Genomic DNA, 21,153 nt, shown 5'->3' on the forward strand with positions numbered 1-21,153 from the left:
AGTAAAGAGCAATAAAAGCCCTTCAAGAACAATAAAACCTGAATTAAAATATGGGTCTTTGAAATCTGACATATTACTTCACAGTGAGAGAGATTGCTTCATTTAGAATGAATTAATAACATCCTTTTAAATATTCGTGCATTTACAAAACCATTAACATATTTTTCATTTTTCCCATTTGCCTGTAGCATGTTGCTCCTTTTTTATTTTCCTTCTCCCTGCTACTGCCCAACTTGATAAATACTCTTCTTGGAGAAAGCAGGGAGTCGGGGAACTGGGGAACTGCCAGTGACACTGTATATGGTAAATTCCTGCTTAGGCATCATTTATGACTTCACAATCTAATTAGTATCTCACGCTATGTTAGAAATTTACAATGTCAAAATTGAAGTAATGCAGCATGAGGTCATAAGCTTTCCTGCATAAGCAGGGCACAGCACTAATGAATTGCAGTATTAATGCACAGGTTTAAATAGAAAACATGGCTTAACAATCAAAACTTCACCTTTGGAGGGAACTAGTGTACGTCAGCATTTTAAATGCGAACATTGAGGTTGAGCCCTCCAGTTCAGCTTACTGATGGTAAAACGGAAATTCATTATTTGTAAAACATACACAGCTAACACTTATGACAATAACAGTATCTCCCTTTAAAGTCTAGTATGAATAAAAGGCAGTTACTTGGACCATAATTATGGCATCCCTGATACCCAAACTCGAAGCTTTTATGGGGCTTATGCAATTAACTACTTAAATGCATCGTAACACTTGCTTCTCTGACAGGGAAGTATTGATTTTTTAATCATTTTCAAGTCTCCTCTAGCACAAATAAATGTACTACAGTTACAGTTAATGCACTGTGTACACGCATTAAACACTGGTATGACACAATTTATTATTTTGTGATATATGGAATAGAAACCTATCCTTTCCGAAAGCAACATCCTTGCTATAACATTAGTATTTAAACTATAGCATCATTGATGCTTGAGAATTTTTGTTCATCTAGACAATAGGATACTATTCATAACAGATTACATAAATCCATACCAAAAAAAAAAAAAGGAAAGAAACCCCAAAACAAAAAAAAAAAAAAACAAACTCTGCACAGGAACAGAGAGGACTGAAGAGAAATATGTAGCCCTAGCCCTACCTGGTACTAAATGCTGAAATTAAAGATATTCAAAACTAAAAGATACAGTATATATTTTCCTAAAGGTGTCACTGTGGTACCTGTAGCTACTTTCTGAAAGATGAATTGACTATAATTTTACCTATTTAATTTTTTTTAGTCACGTTCTGTTAAGACACATCTGTCAAAATAATGAGCGTACTAGATTTTAGTGGATTCAAAGTCACATTTTGTGTATTTTAATTATGTACTTTTAATGTCTTGCTATATAATACATATTTAATATATTATAGAGCTAAAACAGTATTTAAAATCCTATGATTGCTGCATGCCATTGTGTAGCAGAGGGCACAAAAAAGACCAATAAAGACAGATGGTCCATATAGCTTATGCTGAAGTCATATATCTAAATATAGATGTTGTACACAGGTCATTACAGATAAGCCTTTCCCATGTGTGTATGCACACACATATACACAAAAATGAAGTTGGTAAGTAAAGAGCAGTTAATTTTGTTTTGTTTGAAATAATATCATTTTAGTTTTAGCCTCGAAGACAGATGCCAGCATTTCACTCTGAACAGATGGTAATTCCATCTAATAGTGCAACTCTGTATTAGTAAGGTCTGTTGTGTATACAAACAGTAATAAACACTAGGTAAGGATCAAAATAAATTTTAATTGTTGACATTAAATTCTGGCAGCCACAGTTCTAAGGATACAATACTCCTTTCTCAAGTCTGTCAGGTTTACTAATACGACTGCTAAAGCTTTTCCATACTCTGCCAGATTCTTGTCCCAGGAATAACATATTTACACTGTGGCTATATTTAACAGGCTTACATATGTTTGAATAACTACTTCTTAGCATACTGTACATAGATATCTGAGTACGCTTCCACAGAAGTCTTCAGTTAGCCATTCTGCACTAACAATGGGTGAGGTTTTATTCCTGTCCGATTAGCTCAAAAAGGTAATAGTAATAAAGCAGGTAGTTTTTGAATTATTGTTGATTTGAATTCAAAATGCACACACACAAATTAAAACAGGAATGTTCAGCAAATCTGAGGGCAAAAACTTAATGAAAAAAGCTTTTAACTTTTTTTGCAGATAAAATTACATGCAAAGTCTAATGCTCATCCCTTTCATTTTTGCTACGAGTTATTGCTTCACAGGACCATGAGATTGCTGAAGCATTTCTAGTATGATCTTTGCTTTCTGCACTTCACAATAGCATCAGCCGTTTCAACAGCAAATGAGTCAAGAAATGATACTTGTATCTGCTGACAATATTTTAATTTCTTTAGAAGATTTTTTAGAGCCCATTTTGGAATTCCTCACAAGAAAGGAATAAAGAGACTCATAATGGACATCAAGAGAAAATTTAATAAAATGGACATGTTGCAATCGTATTTCTTTAAAAATAGATTTAAGATACAGTATTTTTTAAAAAATCATGAAAAATATATTGCTTCCACCATATGGGACAACCAACGACTCACCAACCGATTTAAGATGCAGCATATTGAGCTGACCATATGTTACAGTGCTGTTGAATGGCTGAGTGATTCATGCCCGTCACATTCTAGTATATCAATTAAAGCTCCTTGAAGTCTGCATGATTTGTGTCTCTGTTATTAAACCCTGCTAATTCATCCCACTTACACATCTGTTATAAATCTCTAGGAGTGCTGCATGATTCATGGCAATCTGTGAGCATGGTACAGCAAATTCTTCTCCTTGTAATTAACAGTAAATTGTTTTACTGCCATGCAATGAATTTTTCAGTTATATTGCAAATGAACTCCTAAATGCACGGTTCTTTCCTAAGAACTGACTTATATCATTAGGCAATTAAAAAGTATTGCTTTGAACCAAAAGCTTTTAATCAAGAGGAATACAACTTAAACATAGCTTAAAAACCCTGCAAATTTGGCACAGAGGGAAGAGAATAAACTGGGCTATTTTCTGAAGTATAATGTGTGTTTGGTAGGGGAGAAGAAACAAATTAACTTGGCTCCCTACTATTTTCTTGAAACTCAAAGAGCAGTTTAACTACAACTTGAACACTTGGCAAGATAAGTTTGAGCAGATACTGTTTATCTCAGAAGTTAGTTAAGTCATCTGTCATTACCAAATTTCTCAGATTACTTTACACTTTTCCAATTGTAAAACAGTGTCTTTATTCTTGAAATAAATAATTGGATAATTAGCCAAGATGAATCATCAGAGGATTCCAGTGCTGTTCAAGTGTTCTTGTCAAAGGTGAAGCAAATTCATTTCAGCTTTGCCTCTGCAGCTTTCTGAAGAGGCTTTGATTTTTTTCCCTGCTACATTCTTGGCAGCAGCCTCAAATTCATGAGTCCATACATCAAGTCAGTAGTTTAACAACAAATGAAATTAAATTCAAAGAAGGGAAACTAATTGAAGGACAGCAACAAAAGTGTTTGGTAATGTGCTTTTTAATATGGCATGCCACATTTGCATGATAATTTTTCCTTTTTAGCATGGAGCAGAAAGTGACTAGCTTAATGAGGGATTATTCAAGACAGGAATGAACAAAATGCATTCATAACTAAGAACAAAGATTGTATTATGAAACGGAAACAGGCAACTGCCGAGAAGTAACTGGATGATTGGTTTATGCATTATGAATAAAAAGGTAGAAAAATATTTATATTAGTATTCACTAATGACTATATATACAAGATTGTTGTAATTAAAATTATAAATTAACATATTAAGAGTGCTTGTTTAATCACTTTGGGTCCTATTCACAAATAAGAGACTTATGTACATGCATGCAAAACAATGTGTGTTTTCAGGCCAGCAGCAAATGGCCCTCATATTTCTCTTCTGCAACAAAGGAAAATATACATTACTAATTACCTGTTTAAAGGGTATTTGTGATTTTAAAATTGAGTCATAGTATTTTGTAGAAAAGCGTCTATGACAGACATAAACAAATGCTGCATCACCATGACAAATGGGATAAGGCTTTTGAAAAGGGCTTACACTGGACCTTATTCATGAATAGAAAAAATGGACAAATTACTCAGATTAAAAGGGTAATCAAAAAGAAAATGACATCAAGGAATGTCAGACAGCCCAGAAAGCCCATCAGCATCATTACCCCAGTAAACCCAGAGGCAACTCCAAACAACCAATACAACTGCTTGAGAAGTCTGCCAAGAAAGCCAGATGCAGCTGGTGCTGGAAGAATATCTTCTACAAATTAGCTTCTGAACCCTGTAATTGCCATCAAAAGCAAAGGATCAGTAATACAATGTGCTGGAGTAAATGGTAGCAATCATAAAGCTATGCTTTGGAGTCTCTTAAAAAATGTTTTTAAATGAAGTTTAAAAAAGATAAAGAAGGGCAAATGAAAGACGAACTTAATTACAAAAAGTAAGCTCACTTACACAGTCATCAATGAAATACAGCTATATAGATTGTTTAAGGCACACTTTGACTATCTGATACTGAGAGGTGTAGGATAAGCAATTGCTGTACCAGTCAAGCCCTCATTCAGCTAATTCCATCCTATTGAAATGTCACAAATTAGTGGGTGAAAAAAAGGTGTTTCTCTGACTGACTGAAAACTTTGGAAAACATGCATGTTTTGTCTTTACAGGTGTTGCAAAGAATAATACAAGTAACTCATAATTTTAAGTAAACATATTGTCAAAAAATTACTTTTTAGGAACCAGCTTTTCCAGTGGTACCAGCTGGTGCCACTGGAATTCCAAGGCAGCTCAGAACCTCACACAAGATATAACCACAGAGCATTTTCACAAATAAAGTACTTTCAAAAACAAAAGCATAACCTAAGATCTGATACCAATAACAGGCTGAATGCTATTCTCAAAAATAAACAAGAATTTGAACTTGACAGAGCTTGGAAAAAGGAACAAGGTAGAATTCGGCTCCACACGTTGAGATAAAAAAAATATATACAATTACTGTTTGGTATTACTTTCAATTCCATCCACGTAGCTCCAACTTGACTTCCTCGGGGTAGCAAAGACAAGTTTTTGTTCCAAATTTTCAAACAAAGCACTGAAAATAAGCTTCTTCCTTATCTATCAGCCAAGACTTTCAATAACATATGAACAATACTGCAGTACACAGAGTATTTAAAATAGAACAACGGATATGGAATACCCATGGACCATAAAAACACCCTTAATTTAATGTTTAAAAGACTCATCAAGAAAGTATGAAAGAAATACTTTAATGAATTGAGTCTTTAAAAGCTATTTCTGTATTTATATCTGAACATATCAAATCTAGAGTCTAACTCTGTCTAGTTACCTACGCTGTGAGTAACAGGGAAGGGTTAATTCCCCTCTTCCATTGTCATGACATGCTTGCTTTGGTTTTTCATCCTAATACTGGACTACCACCTCATGCTGATCTTCCAACACTCTCTTCCATCATTGGAGCTGGTGATGAATCACGCATACTGATGCTATTTCTTTTATTTATTATATCTCTTTCCTATTCTTTTTCCTGATTTTGTATTCATTTGTGATAGCTTCCACTCAGCTTTAATGTAAATAACTTGGTTCCTATGAATTCTCTATTTTTGCTTCCTCCTCACATTCTCCTGGCCAAAATGTCTTCTTTTACTGCCATTTACAAATATTGTGGGTAGGTGTACTGGAGAGGAGTTTGTTTGCCAGCTTGAGAGGTGCAAGGATATATGACTGATTTTGGTTTTCTTTCACTCTCCTTTGGCGAAGCTGCTCATAAAATATCCCGGGAACTGATGTCTACACTAAACCAGGTTGGAAGAGATCTGCTTGTTATGTATGCTTCTGGATTATTTTAACTTAAAAGAAGTTATCCTTTGAAAGACTTTTCATCGGAAGATCAGCAAACTGCTGCTGATACTTCTGTTCTCTTCAGACTTGCTACTAAATTCTGACCCAGACTACAGAAGATTTTCTTTTCTTTTCTTTTTAATCATCCTCTCAACTTTTCTTTCTCAGCATTGCTGTTTCTAATGATGTCATGCTTCTTCTCTGCCCTTGTTTTTATTTGCTGTGCTATTCCATATAAATAAGCATGTGGCAAGAGAAAAAGAAGAACGATACATTTCTAAGAGTATGTATTTTCATAGCAAGTCTTCAAATTAACCTAATGATTATGGATACAATTTAAAAATGACTTGCGACTTCTAGTGGCAAATTTTAGTAGGACTGGGCAATTCTAAGAGTAAGCTCTCTTTCTATCATACCTCTGTTAGACATCCCAAATACAACACCCAAGGTACCCATTGATGTAAATGTTCCATGTGATAAATCAATATTCTCCAAACCAAAGATGGCTTTCCATTCTCCTCCTAAAGATCAGAGAAGAATTAGTATAATTTAGTATAACCTGTAGCCCAACTTACAATACAATTCAAAGTGCCTGGACTGTTGCAGTGTGAGGGGACCATTATGCTGGAGTACATTTCAGTCAAGACTTCCTCCAAACAGTTCCCTTTGCCAGAGCAGGGAGAGGGAGTGGCATACAGCCAGGGAAATAGTCCATGCCGGAGAGACATTCCTCCATGAAACAGAATTCCTCAGTAATCCTAGAAAGGCAATTTTAATTTTCTTTTGCACCTTTCAGTAACATAAAAGGAAATTAATGGACTAAGGTTTAATCATCTATTTTTGTAAATGACAGGAGTGGCTTCCCCTAACTTACTTTGCTCTAAGGTTGAATTTGCTCTAATTTAAAAGTAAACACGAGTAGCGTTTCTTTTAAATTTCCTTTTAAAATACTCTCTTACAAGAAATAATATTCCCAAAATGGAACATGCACAAAAAAAGTCTGGATGGAGACTCTTAAACAATTTCTCTAGAAATCAAAAATGTGAACGATGAAAGATAAAATATCATGTAAAATCTAAGTGCTTTACTCTTCAGCTTGTCAAAATTTAAGATATTGTATTAATATGCTATAAAAACATGAAAGAAACCCACTACGGAACCTTTACCTTCAAGGCCTAGAACCAGTAAACAAGAAAAGGCTACAGTGCAAAACATCTAATAAATCTAGGTATGTCTGTTACTTTATTGTGTTTTCTCCTGTCTTCTTTAATATGATAGGTGTCTAAGTATAAATACTACCAGGGAGGAGACTCCGCACCACTGACCACAACCCTCTGACCCCTGCCATTCAGCCAGTTCTCAATCCACCTCATCGTCCGCTCATCCAACCCACACTTCCTGAGTTTACCTGGGAGGATGCGATGGGAGACAGTGTCAAAAGCCTTGCTCAAGTCAAGGTAGACAACATCCACTGCGCTCCCCTCATCTACCCAGCCAGTCATCCCATCATAGAAGGCTACCAGGTTTGTTAAGCATGATTTCCCCTTGGTGAATCCATCCTGACTACTCCTGATCACCTTCTTGTCCTCCACATGCTTAGTGACGACCTCCAGGACGAGCTGTCCCATCGCCTTTCCAGGGATGGAGGTGAGGCTGACAGGCCTGCAGTTTCCTGGCTCCTCCTCCTTGCCCCTTTTGGAAGACTGGGGTGACATCAGCTTTCTTCCAGCCCTCAGGCACCTCTCCTGATCTCCAGGACCTTTCCAAGATGACGGAGAGTGGCCTAGCGATAACATCCGCCACCTCCCTCAGCACGCGTGGGTGCGCCCCATCAGGGCCCATGGATTTGTGGATGTCAAGTTTGCCTAAATGATCTCTAACCCGATCCTCCTCGACCAAGGCAGAGTCTTCCTTTCTCCAGGCTTCCTCTCTTGTCCCCAGGGTCTGGAATTCCTGAGGGCTGGCCTTAGCAGTAAAGACTGAAGCAAAGAAGGCATTCAATATCTCTGCCTTCTCCGCATCTTTCGTTATCAGGGCATCCGACCCATTCAGCAGCGGGCCCACGTTTTCCCTAGTCTTCCTTTTGCTAGTGATGTATTTGAAGAGGCCCTTCCTGTTGTCCTTGACACCCCTTGCCAGATTTAATTCCAAATGGCCCTTGGCCTTCCTCGTCGCATCCTTGCATACTCTGACAATGCCCCTAAATTCATCCCAAGTGCTCTGTCCCCTTTTCCACATTCTCTAGACTTCCTTCTTCTGTTGCAGTTTGGCCAGGAGTTCCTTGCTCATCCATGCAGGTCTCCTGCCCGCTTTGCTCGACTTCTAACTCAGAGGGATGCACTGATCTTGAGCCTGGAGGAAGTGATGCTTGAATATTAACCAGCTCTCCTGGACCCCTCTTCCTTCATATCCCTTCACTGATTAAGCAGAGGGGCTTTGACAGAATTCCCAGAATCACAGAATCGTTTAGGTTGGAAGGGACCTCTGGAGATCATCTAGTCCAACCTCCCTGTTCAAGCAGGGTCACCTAGAGCATTCAGGCAACTCAGGTCCAGAGAGCCAAGAAAAACATACTGGATAGCAGAAATTTTCAGATTTTCTTCCTTTGGGAGATAAAATTACCTAAGAGGTGATTTCAAAGACCATCACCACAACATCCCTCTAACACCACTACTAATTGCTTAACACTTACACCGTGTGAAAGTAATACTGTGTTTTACATACATATACAAAAGGAAACTGCAACGTTAAGTGGTCAGATCTCTGCAGGTAACCACCAATATGTCACACAGCACAGATTTTGAGCTTATATTTATAGAATTAAACAGTCATACTGACTACCTTGTTCCATGAATAAAAAGACTTGGGAAGACCAATTTTCCTAACAATTTTTCTCTCAAAGCCCTTTTGATCCTCTGATGTCTAAGAAGTGAATTCATGCCAGTCTTTCCACCAAAGTAAATACAGGCTTTCTCCATCTCTATTCTATACTGATGCTTATTTTCCACTAAACTTGTAGAAAGCTAGTATCTTTGAAACCCCTGAAAAATGTGGTTGAAATTATCTCAAACCCTGAAAAATTATTAAGGTGCACAGACACATAAACGCAGTTTGCTAAGCACTATTTCCTTAAGAAAGTATGAGTATAACGATATAAAAAATCTCATAAATATCAGAAGGTAAACCAACATTTCAAAGCAACAAACCCAAAGCATGGATGTTCCCTCTGGTTTAGACACACAAATGTACACACTATGTACACATGTTATAGTTTAAATACAAAAAACATGTAACTCATCATTCATGTTAAGCAAGACATTGAATAGTACATACACCTTGCACGCCCTGTTGTGCAAACGTTAACATATACACTAAAAAAAAATTAAGAACTATAAAAACTTAGCAGCATACATGAATTAAAGGGCTCAGCCACATTTACGTACAATTACAGTTTAAATAAGCAGGAGGAAAAAAATGTACATAACTTGCACTTGAGAGCACGGTATACAAATCCTAATGCCATAGTAAGGTATTTTAAAACTGCATTGAAAATATTTGGTTTTATTCTGTCAAGGTAAGCAAATAATAATTGAGTGAGTCAGTTTGTATTAATACAACACCTATTCCTGCCACTGTGTATCCACCTATGATCCTCTATAATAGTATTCATTAGTAAATTGCGTGTCAACTTTGCACTTTGATACAGATTCTTTCCTTACCAGCTGCCAAGGTGTGCCCCATGCCTGGCTCACTGGTTACACAACCAATTTGATTGCAGAGAGTAATAGTGAAGTTGTACGACTTATATGGTTTTAATCCTGCCACTACGTAGGACAGCTCATGAGCCTCAGCTATATGCAAAACCTGCAAGGCAAGCAGATTAGATGATGATAGCTGGTTAATGTTATCAGTTCATAGGAATGAAAATGTTATGTTCATTAACATCCTGTTTCTGAATTTGCAGATTTCTTCATTTAGATACAGAAAAGCTTGCCAAGACCTACTGAGGGAGAAGATTATTTTGAGAATCTCAATAAGCTAGGATTTAAATGATAATACTTCCCATCACACTGTTTTATGAGGTAATAATCCAGTTCCTGAGTGGATAAATGAGGAAACAAAGTTATTGCCTTGTAAAACTGTGTGGTGCTACACTTATCACTACAACAGAAGCGCAGAACAGAAGAAGCTAGAACCCAGATGACACCACTAAATGATGAAATCTGACCATCACTGAACGAATCACTTGATTAGCAGGCATTATGACAGGCGGGAATAGCCAATACCTACAGGCATATGAATCTGCTTTACTTCAACACTATTTTAAGCTATCAGTTGGAGACAGGGGAACTGAATAAGATGTTATATTTTTAGATAAATTCTTTATCAGATGTTTGTTTAGGTGAAAAATCTCACAAGCCTGTGGCCAACGTACAAGCAATTACGTATTATTACAACAGCCTTAGGAGGCAGATAAGCAATATTATCCCCATTTTATAGACAGACAAACCGAGGCCTATCTGTGATACCATTAAAAGCCTAAGTCAGTTCTGAACTGAGAAATACAATGTCAGAGCACCTGACCCACTCCCATACTCTGATTACAGATGATGTTTCATTGCTCCTTCCAAAGCTTTCAGCGTACTATTACTGCCATTATATTTGTCTGCAAAATCCAGTCATTCAAAAATTAAAATAGCATTTTAAAAATCACATATTTAGACTTTACAAAATTGGTTTTCTTTATTTTAGGTTTTCTCACTTAAAAGACTTGTCTGTCTGCTCTCCAGGAAGCCAGTCAGTTTGTTTTGTTTTGTTTTTAAAATGAAGGCAGAGATTACTACAAAACAATGTGACTTTAAGCTTATCAACAAATATTGCACTAATACAGAATCAGACCACGCAAAGAACATGGCAGTTTAAATGATGCTGCTTAATCTGACTCCTCCTGCTTTTGAATCCTACCCACCACTGAAAACAAGTAATTTCAGGAATGCCACTTAAAACCTAGAAACAACGTACAACATCAGAGCACAATCAAGAAAATGACAAACTGACAAGTGAAAAAGGTCAGAGGATGTACAGCAATGAGGCAAATAATTTCATCTGGACATCAAGAAGACACCAGACTTTAATCAATTTTCCTATTATCAGTTAGGAAAAACATATTACAACAATAATACCTGGGAAAATGGTGGCAAGAATTGTTGTTCAGTCATCAAACCAACACTGTATCCCATCACTTCTCCTCTTGCCAAGTTATCTTCAGGTTTTTCCCAAGACACATTGAGAGAATATGGTGAAAGAGGGAATACTGAGGGAGATGGCATGAATACCGGGGCTGAAATGAAATTAATAGAATAACATTCATAAAATAAATGAGCAATGTGTCATGCAAGCTTTCTTATTGTATTTGTAAAAAACCATCCGCTTTACGGACTTGTCAGGTCCGATTCCTTTTTAACCAACTTTTCAGGTGTAACTGGAATTTTCATGTTATTTTGATACTACACAGAAAGTACCTCATCCACCCATCACTCTCCTGTTTCTCACCCTCGCCATGAGTGCTGATTAAACCTCTGCCTATGTCTTCAAAGTACTAGTAATCGACACTAAAGTTCTAAATCCTGTAGCAGGTAGGAAGTACATATAAATGAAAGTCTTGAAGAAAAACTTCAGGCAACCTGGGAAAAAACTGATAAAAGCAAAAGTGTTCAATACTTTAGCATCTTAAAAGCAATTTTGTTTGCTGGGCCAGTTTGAAATTAACATGTCTCTCACTTCTTACAAAACAGTTCCCTTGTCTTCCTTAGCTAAATCTGTAAAAGGATTGTTTGCACTGCAGTTAAATCCCCATCTGATTACTCTGTAATAATAGCATACCGACTCATTGCACTTCTGTTATGTACAAACAACCACACTAATGGACCTCTTCCCAAATACAATTTAACACTTTTATAACATATACTATTTAAGAGTAGATATGCACAGAGACTTTTTGAAAGGGGAAAGGCTGCTATTTTTCAGAAGCAAATGACTGAGGACATGATTTTCAAGCTATCAGTAAACAAAAGTATCAGTGAGGTAATAGAGATGTTTAATTGCAAAATACTGGCTTTATCAGCCTAAAAATCAGATTTCTAATATAAGATTTAAATAAATATCCATTATTTCAGAATAATATGTCAAATGGCAAGCACTTATTAAAATCTGGCCATAAGAACTGTTATGAACTGATTAAACTTCTGGAAAAAATTAGTCCATATTATGATACTTGGCCTCTATACAAGCATATGAATAGTTTTTAAAAAAAAAAACAAAAAACAAACTTCTAAACGATCAAAGCCTCGATTCAGGAAAACTCACTTGAATCCCCTTCCAGCATATACATATGCTCTTGGACAAAATTCTTAAATTATACCAACTGATTACAGATTTGTGATGAAAACAATCTTTTCTCATGCTTTCTCTGTTTAAAGAACATAAAAATAAATTGGGGAAAAAGCTGCCTGGAAGATTTTGCAGTCTTTTAGTTTTGAAATTTTGGTTTGAGTGACAGAGTTTATTTCTTCAATAGTATGATTTTAATGGTGAAGAATTTTTTTCTCTTCACATGCTTAGTTCTGAGAAACTCCGACTTGTCTAATTAGTTAAAAATGAGAAGACTGCATCCCTATTTGAATCATTGCTAAATAAATCTTCTTGAACAAACTTTTACAAATGCATTCCAGTTTGCTTCTCTCTAAATTTTTAGTGAACAAATTCAAATCAACACTTACTTGCCTCTGCTGTTCGTCCTGATACCCAGTCTGAAGATATGCTACCCGCCATGTTTACTGCTAGCACATAAAATTCATATTCTGTGAATGGTTCGAGATCAGTGACTACGGTACTGGTCTGAGGTGGAGCCAAGGCATTTTCATTAGCAGACTCCAAAACTGGTTGAGGACTGAGCCATCCACTGCTTTGGAAAATACGAATTTCAGGAGGAAGAAAGTTCCCAGCTGATTTTAATTTTTCTCTCATGTAAAGTTCATATCTGATAACTATACCTAGACAAAAATGCAAGTCAGACAAATTAATGTATCAAAACTATTTCTAGAGTTCTACAAAAATATCAGCACCAATGCATTTAAAATCCTAACAATCAAACAACAAGCCTCATGGAAAATATAGCATATAAGAAGTTTTTATTTTCCTGCTATTTTTATCCAAATAGTCACTTTTGCATTTTTCGGAGTACACTCTTTATTTTCCCCTTCACACATTTTAGGGCCTGCTAACATTTTGTTAATTTATTCTATGAGTTTTGTTACCCTTACCTGAAGGAGATGCACTAAAGTCTTGACCAAATGTTACGTGAAATGACTTCAGGTCTCTGATTTTCAAAGGGTCATTTTATTTTTGTTTTGCATAGAGGATAGGACATTATTTGAGCAATAGTTAACTGTTGACCTTTCAGAATGAACTAATGGATAGGAGGGGTGCATGTATATGTGTCTTCCATCAAAGTAAACCTACTGTGTAGGCAGTAAGGTCTCACCACTTCAGAAAAATTAACTTCACTATCATGGTAGGAAGTGATACATGACCTAGGTAGGATTGTGGAAGCAGTCTAGCTCCAGCTGACTGGAGATTTCCCAAATGAGAAAGAAGAGAGACATTGCAAAGCCAGGAGATGGTTAATTATCATATAGTGTAAGTATCTGGGGCTGTACTCATGCACTAAACTGCAGAGGTGGCTTTGGAGAAAGGGCTTCTCCCCTTGTCTTCTGGGAAGATGACAATATCTGACCAGACACCAGAAGAAATACAAGAGCATCGCTTAAACCTGCCTGTGCTGTCAATTACCTCTAAGTAATGGTTGTTTTAATCTAAAGATCATTAAACTGTGTTGATGCTTTGTTATTCACTGCCATCATTGGAGGGGAGGATAACAAGTTATATCAGCGAGTTAAAACAAAGCATGTGCTCAATATAATACATCTTTTTAAATCTTAGAAAGTGTACAAACATGATACTAGCTCTTTGGCACAAAAAAAATGAAAGTCTGTCTGTAATCTGGGTGGGCAAATCCATGCTATTTTTCAGCTACTTAAGACAGATTCCAAAGCCAAAAAAAGCATAATGGAACAGTTTCCAGTACAGGATAAACTAGAGTCAACAACCTCTATGCATTTAAAATATGTTCTCTAGTTCCTAGCCCAAGATGAAACCTCCGTCTTATTCTTCCAGCTTCCCCTGTTATTTGCACTTGTTATACTGAACCACTTCTACGTATGCCAGAACCACACTTGCACTTTGCTATGAATGCTCCCTTACACCTCTATGCTTGTGAAAAGATCTGTTTTCAGTAGCTACTACTGAAAAACAACTGATCTGTGCAATAGCAAACAGAGGTCTATGGGCCACAAGTACCAATTTGGAAGAAGAATAATCAGTCCTCCTTCCACTTTCAGCTGCTGAGGAAAGTAAAAACAGAATCTGACGATTGAGGTTGATTTTCCTGATCCCCGTATGTAAACGGATCAGGCAGATGCAGCCACCAATCAGACTATGAAGAATCTATGCTACAGGTTGAGAGGTAAGTACTAAAAGCAATGACCTGCATTGTAGGTACCGCCCTGTTAACACATAGACACATTCTTGTGTGGGAATTCTTAAGTCTAATCTGGCAATATTAAGCAAATAAGATTTTTCACAGAGGAAGGTGAGCTCCCCCAAACACAGATGCTCATTTTGTGAACAGACAAAAAAGCTTGTTTTAGCATGCACAAATATTTGTGCATGTAACTGCAAGTTCACAAAGCTCAGCTGAATGTATATTAAAAGATAAAGTGTTTACCAGTAAAATTTGTGGCATCACAAAAGCATCATACAACAGCTGTGTTCTCAGACTCAAAAACCTAAAATATTATTAGGCAAGTTAAACCAGCAAGTCTTGGCAATGGCCTAATCCCTAACAAAGTTATGGTGGTAATAGAATTAGTTACTACACATGACGGATGGTTTTAAAAACAGATTTCTCTGTTAATTTTTAGATTTTTTTTCATAATTGTTACCTACTTATTTATTCTTTGTACGGCCATATCACCACATCTGTCTGAACTAGGCGATCTGGCAAATTAGGAAGAAACTAATTTTACTGTAAATGCTTAATTATAAACATGATTTTTTGTTGCAGCAGATGCCACTAAGGGCTAAATTCTGTTCCCATCACGCTCAGCTGGAGTTCTGGACTCCAAAAGAACAAAATACAGACTCTGGCGGTACGTTCAGTAGTGTCAAGCAAACGCAGATGATGCCTTACTTTACTCACTGTTCATGTCTCATGGACAAGGATATTCTAACCCGATTTGAGAAAATACTGCTTTTCCTTTGCAAAATCCTTGATTTAAGAAAGTAAATATGATATGTCCTACCGTTTGGTTTCGCAGGTGGTAACCATTTCACAGCCAGTTCTGTAGAGCTGATAATATCTATAACAGGTGGGTGTAACCCTTCTGGAGGAGCTTGTGCAGTAATTACTGTTACTGGCTGGCTCTTTAAGCAGCCACCACTGGTACATGCTTCCACAGAAAAAATATATTTTGTAAACGGAATGAGATTCCAAATAATTGCTGAGGTTTTCAAACCTTCATACAGGCCACAAGGCTGAAGATCAGCCAAGCTAGTACAAGTCAAAACGTATTTCTCTATGGGCCCAGAGTCATTTGAAGGGATGGTCCAGTAAAGCAAAACAGAATGGTGACTAACAGGGTAAACTGGATTTAAATGCAAGCTTCCTGTAGGTATCCCAGATTTTGTTCTGTATGTCACCGAGGCACTTCTAGTAAAACCATGAACATTGCTGGCTTGGAGGTAATAGGAATAGAAAGTATACGGAGACAAAGCAGTATCAGTGAAGGTCTGAATACCTAAAACAAACAGGAGAGAAGAAAATTTAGTATACACAATGACAAACTTAATTTGCATACTTAAAAATAAAATCTTTCCAGTCCTAACTCCAAGGTATAAGATATTTATGCCTGCTTGCATCCTCTTCTTCCTGAGATCACTGACTGTAACTTTTACCATAACTTTTCAGTATCGGATTTTGGGGTTTTTTTGAATGGGGAAATAAGCCTCCTGTGTGCAACACTACAGAAATAATTTTTTCCACTGAATTTCACCTAATTCCTGCTTTAATCATGAACAAGATTGATACTATTATCTTTTTATTCATTTTTTGCTTGGAAATAATTATTTCAATTGTAAATCATCATCAACATTAGCAAGGCTGCTTTAGAAAAAAAAGACATTCTGTGAGTTTTCACACCTTTGTTTTTGATTCATTTTATACCGTAAGGCCAGATATTTCACCTTTCTGTGTTTTCACGTCCTCATTCCTAAAATAGTACTTAACAGTTCATTTGTTAAGCATTTGATCTTGAATGAAAAGTGAAACATAATTGCAAATAATTACTGAAAAGGTATATCCCAAAGCCTGTATTTGCTTTCCTCACCCCCTAGTTTTCATTACTCTGCGTAGCTATTTAACAAAAGGACCACAAAGACCTCCAGGGTTTGTCCCAGAAGCAGTTATACACCTCAGTCTGTGTTCAGCCATGGTACAATATGTGTTTATATGCAATCATAATACTATACATGGTTTTGCCTTAAGAGATAGTAGACAGTGAGTAATATGTTATGTGTGCGATCATCGACATTCTTCAACTTTTGCAAAACAGGTATTTCTGTGTACTCTCTGTGCATCTGCACTGGCAAGCCAGTCCTGAGTGCAACCTAGAGAAGAGAACCACAACATTAGTAGTATTGCTAGATATTCAGACCTTGACACTGTAGTACAACAGCAGCAGCCCAATACTTGCTTAAATCATTTCAACTACCTATAACGATCACATACTTGTCGCTGGAGTCCAGTGATAGGAAGACTGCATAGACTAATCTTCATGCCTTCGAAGCCCTGGTATTTCAGGCAAGATTCCAAAACGGCTGTGCCAGCTGCAGTAGTGGTTATTGTGATATCAACGCGCACTACTAGAAATTGGATCGCGACCAGCAAGTTCATTCAGTGCAGATGAACAACTGATCACCAGATGGTAACTTTATTTCAAAAGGAATACAGGCTAGATAAAAATCAGATAAAACCAAAAAGTAGAAGGTTCTCTGCTCCCTTGGAAAATAACCCCACCATCTATTTAATTACCTTTAAAAATAATTAGACCCAATGTGATTTGGAGTTAGAATCATACAGAACTTTGTGGGGAATTTCCTACATTCCAGAGCAAATATTTCATTTTATCCTCAAGATAAAGACTAGTATCTCCTGAGTTTCTGGCTTCTGAGAGCACGGTTAGCAAAAAATTAATTTAATTGGGTATTCTGCAATACTATCAGCTAGATCACCAGGCCAATTGAGAAGATTATTCTTAATTTTCCTTGGAAAGTTCAATGCTTCTAACCCTCATTTAGTCAAAAGATCAGTATTCATCAAGTTGCACTCATGTGGCATTTCATGAGTGTTACACAGTCTGCACTATACTGAGAATAAAGTAATAAATAGAACAGCGTCAAAACAAAATATAGAGTACTGCAAGCCTTAATAAATTGTTCTTAGTGTTCAAATACCATTCAGCAGATGATGTTCACATCATTAATTAGGGTGATTGCCAGGAAATGTCAAAAATGTCAAAAATGTCAAAAACCAAATCTATGTTTTTACAAAATAATGGTTTGTTAAACATAAATATGCTAATGTCTAATTACCCAGCTAGTATACATTCAGAATTTGTCAGTCTTTACATAACTCTACGTACAGCCATGAAATAACATCTTCAACAATGCACTCTTTCAAGTACATTACAGAGCATAAATTTATGAAAACAAAATATATTAGCTTTACTTTTGAAATGACCTCATATTTTTTACTAAACTTAGGCTTTTAAAGCAATTGAAGGAATTGTAATATATTTTATTAGCGCTCTGAACTTCGCTGTCATGTTTCTTTCTCTTCTCAGTCATTTAATCCCAGGCATATATGGGTCGCATACCTTTCTTCACAACATGTACTGAAGAGTGTCCAAATACACAGCATCAGCCGCGCATTGTAATCAATTGCAAGAAATATTGAAACACAGCAGCTTGCTCCAGAACATTAAAATGTTAGACAAACCAAAGCATCTGTCCTTCCACGGAAAAAGTCGATAATTTTTTTCTCCAGAGCACATACCAACACTCGGCAAGACTTATTTTCTGCAAAATATTAATGCTACATTGCTCTGAAAATGCAGCAACTAAAGAAACGGTTACAATAGAAATCAAAGCTGAGTTAACCACACCTGCTTTCTTGAAAACAGTGTGCAGTACATACATAACAACAGCATCCAAATTCAGCTCCTTTTTATTCATAAGAGAATCAATAGTAACACAAAATGGCCTTTCCAGCCAGGACAGAATCCTGCACCCTTGAGGACTGCCTTCTGAGGATCCCTTTGCAAGCCTCAACATGAGAGAAGTGGTGCTGCAAAAGGCAAATCAGGAGCTACACTGATAGCCTACGAAAGGTGCTAAAAGTTAGAGACCACAAAAAGCTTTCCTAATCTGTTAACAGTTTAAGATTGGGAGGATGAAAAAAGGAGCTTTAAACACTGTATGGTTTCTTCCATTCCCCTAATTCTTTATCAGGGATTTTAGCATTGCACCTTTTTGATTTTGAAGAATATGTATATTTGCAGGAAATGTTTTCAGAAAGTCAATTCTTCAAAGTGCTTCAAATTCAGAAGTAAAAAATTTGGGTGATTTAGTTTACACTGTTTTAGTCTAAGGTGTTCATTTCTCTCACATAAAAGTAATAAGAACAAGAGTCCACTAGAGGAAAATGGAATAACATACTCAAAATCTCAGAGAACAAAAATGACAGAAAGCAGAAATAATTAGTAAAAGATACATATGTACACATATATATGTACACACACAAACACACACAAAAACTTGATTTCATCTTCTTACAATACTTACTATAAGGATAGTAGTCTTCAGTTGTATAAATTTCAGTCTCATCCCTATATAACTGGTAAGTAAGTCTGTTAGAATTTGGAGAGTCAGGGGAACTCCACCAGAGACTGATAACAGAAGAATTGAGGACTTCTCCTGTAGGAGGAGGTTGTTGGAATGGAGCTAAAACACACACATACGCAAAAAGAGCATTTAAAAATAAAGGTAATCAATAACCACACAAATAAATTTAACTAAAATTGCAAAGGAAAAGGTGTTTTTTCTTCAAAGAAACACTTTCAAGTAAACATATGGTCACCCAGGCCAGACATTAATAGACTAAACTGGTCCATACAAATGCTCTGCAACACAGGTTTTTATCCAAGTACACAAAACAAATTTAATACCCCTCCCCAAAACTAAAGTAAGTGTACTGCAATTTTCCAAAAAAATTTTTTTCTTTTTCCTTTTTTATATATTTCAACAACTCTATAAAAATTGAAAATGTTTATCTGGTCACATTACTGAAGTCTGTAGTTCAATCATCATTTCTGTTTTCAGAGGATAATTTCCATTTTGGCTTATGCCAGGTGCTGCATAACTTCCTCTAATAGAATAGAAAGACAAAGTCCACAAACTAAGTACAAATATAACCACAATGTTATAATAACGTATTTAATTAAGTCCACAGAAATAATAAAGTGCCAAATCTTGAAGGTTTTTTAGACAACTCTTTTTTTCCACTGCAATTTAAATCTCTGAGATCGAAGTGTCTTAAGTTTTTTTTACAAATCAGCTTGAGAATCTCTTCTTATTTATGCAAATATTGCACTACCATAACTTTAGGGAACTTACTACTTAATTATGCTGGTATTAGTAAAGAGAAAAACAATTCTGAATTTCACTAGCCAACAGTCTCATGCTATTAGAAAAAGCAGTCCAAGTTGCTCCTATGTCCCTTTTGTAATTCAACTGTATGATCATGGCGCTTTCTGAGACAGTTCAGAAAATAAATTTTATATACATAGTTATACACACATACATAAACACATATGTCCATGCACATATATTTATGTTACTATTCAAGCCAGAGCACGACACCATATTACGCTATGAAACTTCCAGCCAGCCTATTATTACTGAGGAAAGCATTTCTCTGTCACCCTCCCTACACCATGCATTAACCTAGAACAAGGGTGGCTCTTTTTGGCAGCTAATAAATAGGCTGACTTAAAGACACACTCACCATTTCCCTACCCTCTTTGCCAATCCTTTCTACTTCCACTGAGGCACCCTGGAGTGAGCAATCCTATACTTTCATTAAACATAGCAAGATAGATAAGGCCTTTTATACTGTTTGATCACACTTAAACTTGACAAGGTTTTGGAAAAAACACAGCGGGGTGGACATAGAGGAAAACATTCTGCTCTGGAAATGAGAGTAGCCGAGGCAGTATAGACATCAACATGCAGAGTAAACTATCAAAACTGCATCCAGAACCATGCAGTAAGCTTTTCTCCCTTGTACTCAGCAGTATAGGAAAATGTCAACATTAGAAACACGTGCCTTTTCATTAATTTTTTCTTCTTCTATTTATAAACTCGCTTTCATTATGTGTAGATTTGCTTACTATATGTAATTCACCAAAAGATAATTAGGCAAATCTATTCAGTCAAACTAGAAGGAGATAAGCAAAGAGTGAACCTCTAGACAGGAAAGTGACATGAGGACTTCAAGTCTCACAAGTGGCATAGGTAGAGAATTATGTCAGTATCAGTGGGTCTCACTACATGTGTGTTTAACATATACCTTAAACGCTAGTTGAAGGTCACTAATAGAATAACATTTTAAAAAAGCCCCATTCCTACTGCAATCTCTCAAATCTCAAATAGCAGCAGATATTTCTAGAGTCTGTTGGAGTGAGCAGACACAATCATCATCTCTTGTTAGAAAGCATACAAGGTTTTGCTGCCAATCTAGAGTTCTGGAGTTCAGCTGAGTAAGAACTGAATACATGCTAACGTGTCTATAGGAGCAAAGTCTGAAAATCAAAGAAAATATGTGCTCCTAAATTCCTTTGGCACTTTTGAATGTTTCTGTCCATAAAATACATGCTTACAAGACATGTAACCTGAGCAATCAAATGAACTTATCGAAATAATCCTTCGTTCTCCATTCTCCGTCTCACACTATTGCATG

General features: G+C 36.5%; 1 protein-coding gene across 1 annotated transcript in view; it reads right to left on the minus strand.

Annotated features, from left to right (window-relative positions):
• The window catches only part of USH2A (usherin), a 401,466-nt gene that overhangs the window by 296,447 nt on the left and 83,866 nt on the right, over positions 1–21,153 (minus strand). The window contains exons 15-19 of the mRNA XM_068939839.1: positions 18,978–19,136; positions 15,380–15,874; positions 12,737–13,009; positions 11,141–11,298; positions 9,677–9,821 (exon numbers count right to left, since the gene is read on the minus strand). Coding sequence (XP_068795940.1) covers positions 9,677–9,821; positions 11,141–11,298; positions 12,737–13,009; positions 15,380–15,874; positions 18,978–19,136 — 1,230 coding nt within the window. The remainder of the gene's footprint in view (positions 1–9,676; positions 9,822–11,140; positions 11,299–12,736; positions 13,010–15,379; positions 15,875–18,977; positions 19,137–21,153) is intronic.

This window comes from Struthio camelus, chromosome 3, assembly GCF_040807025.1.
Source record: "Struthio camelus isolate bStrCam1 chromosome 3, bStrCam1.hap1, whole genome shotgun sequence".
NCBI lineage: Eukaryota > Metazoa > Chordata > Aves > Struthioniformes > Struthionidae > Struthio > Struthio camelus.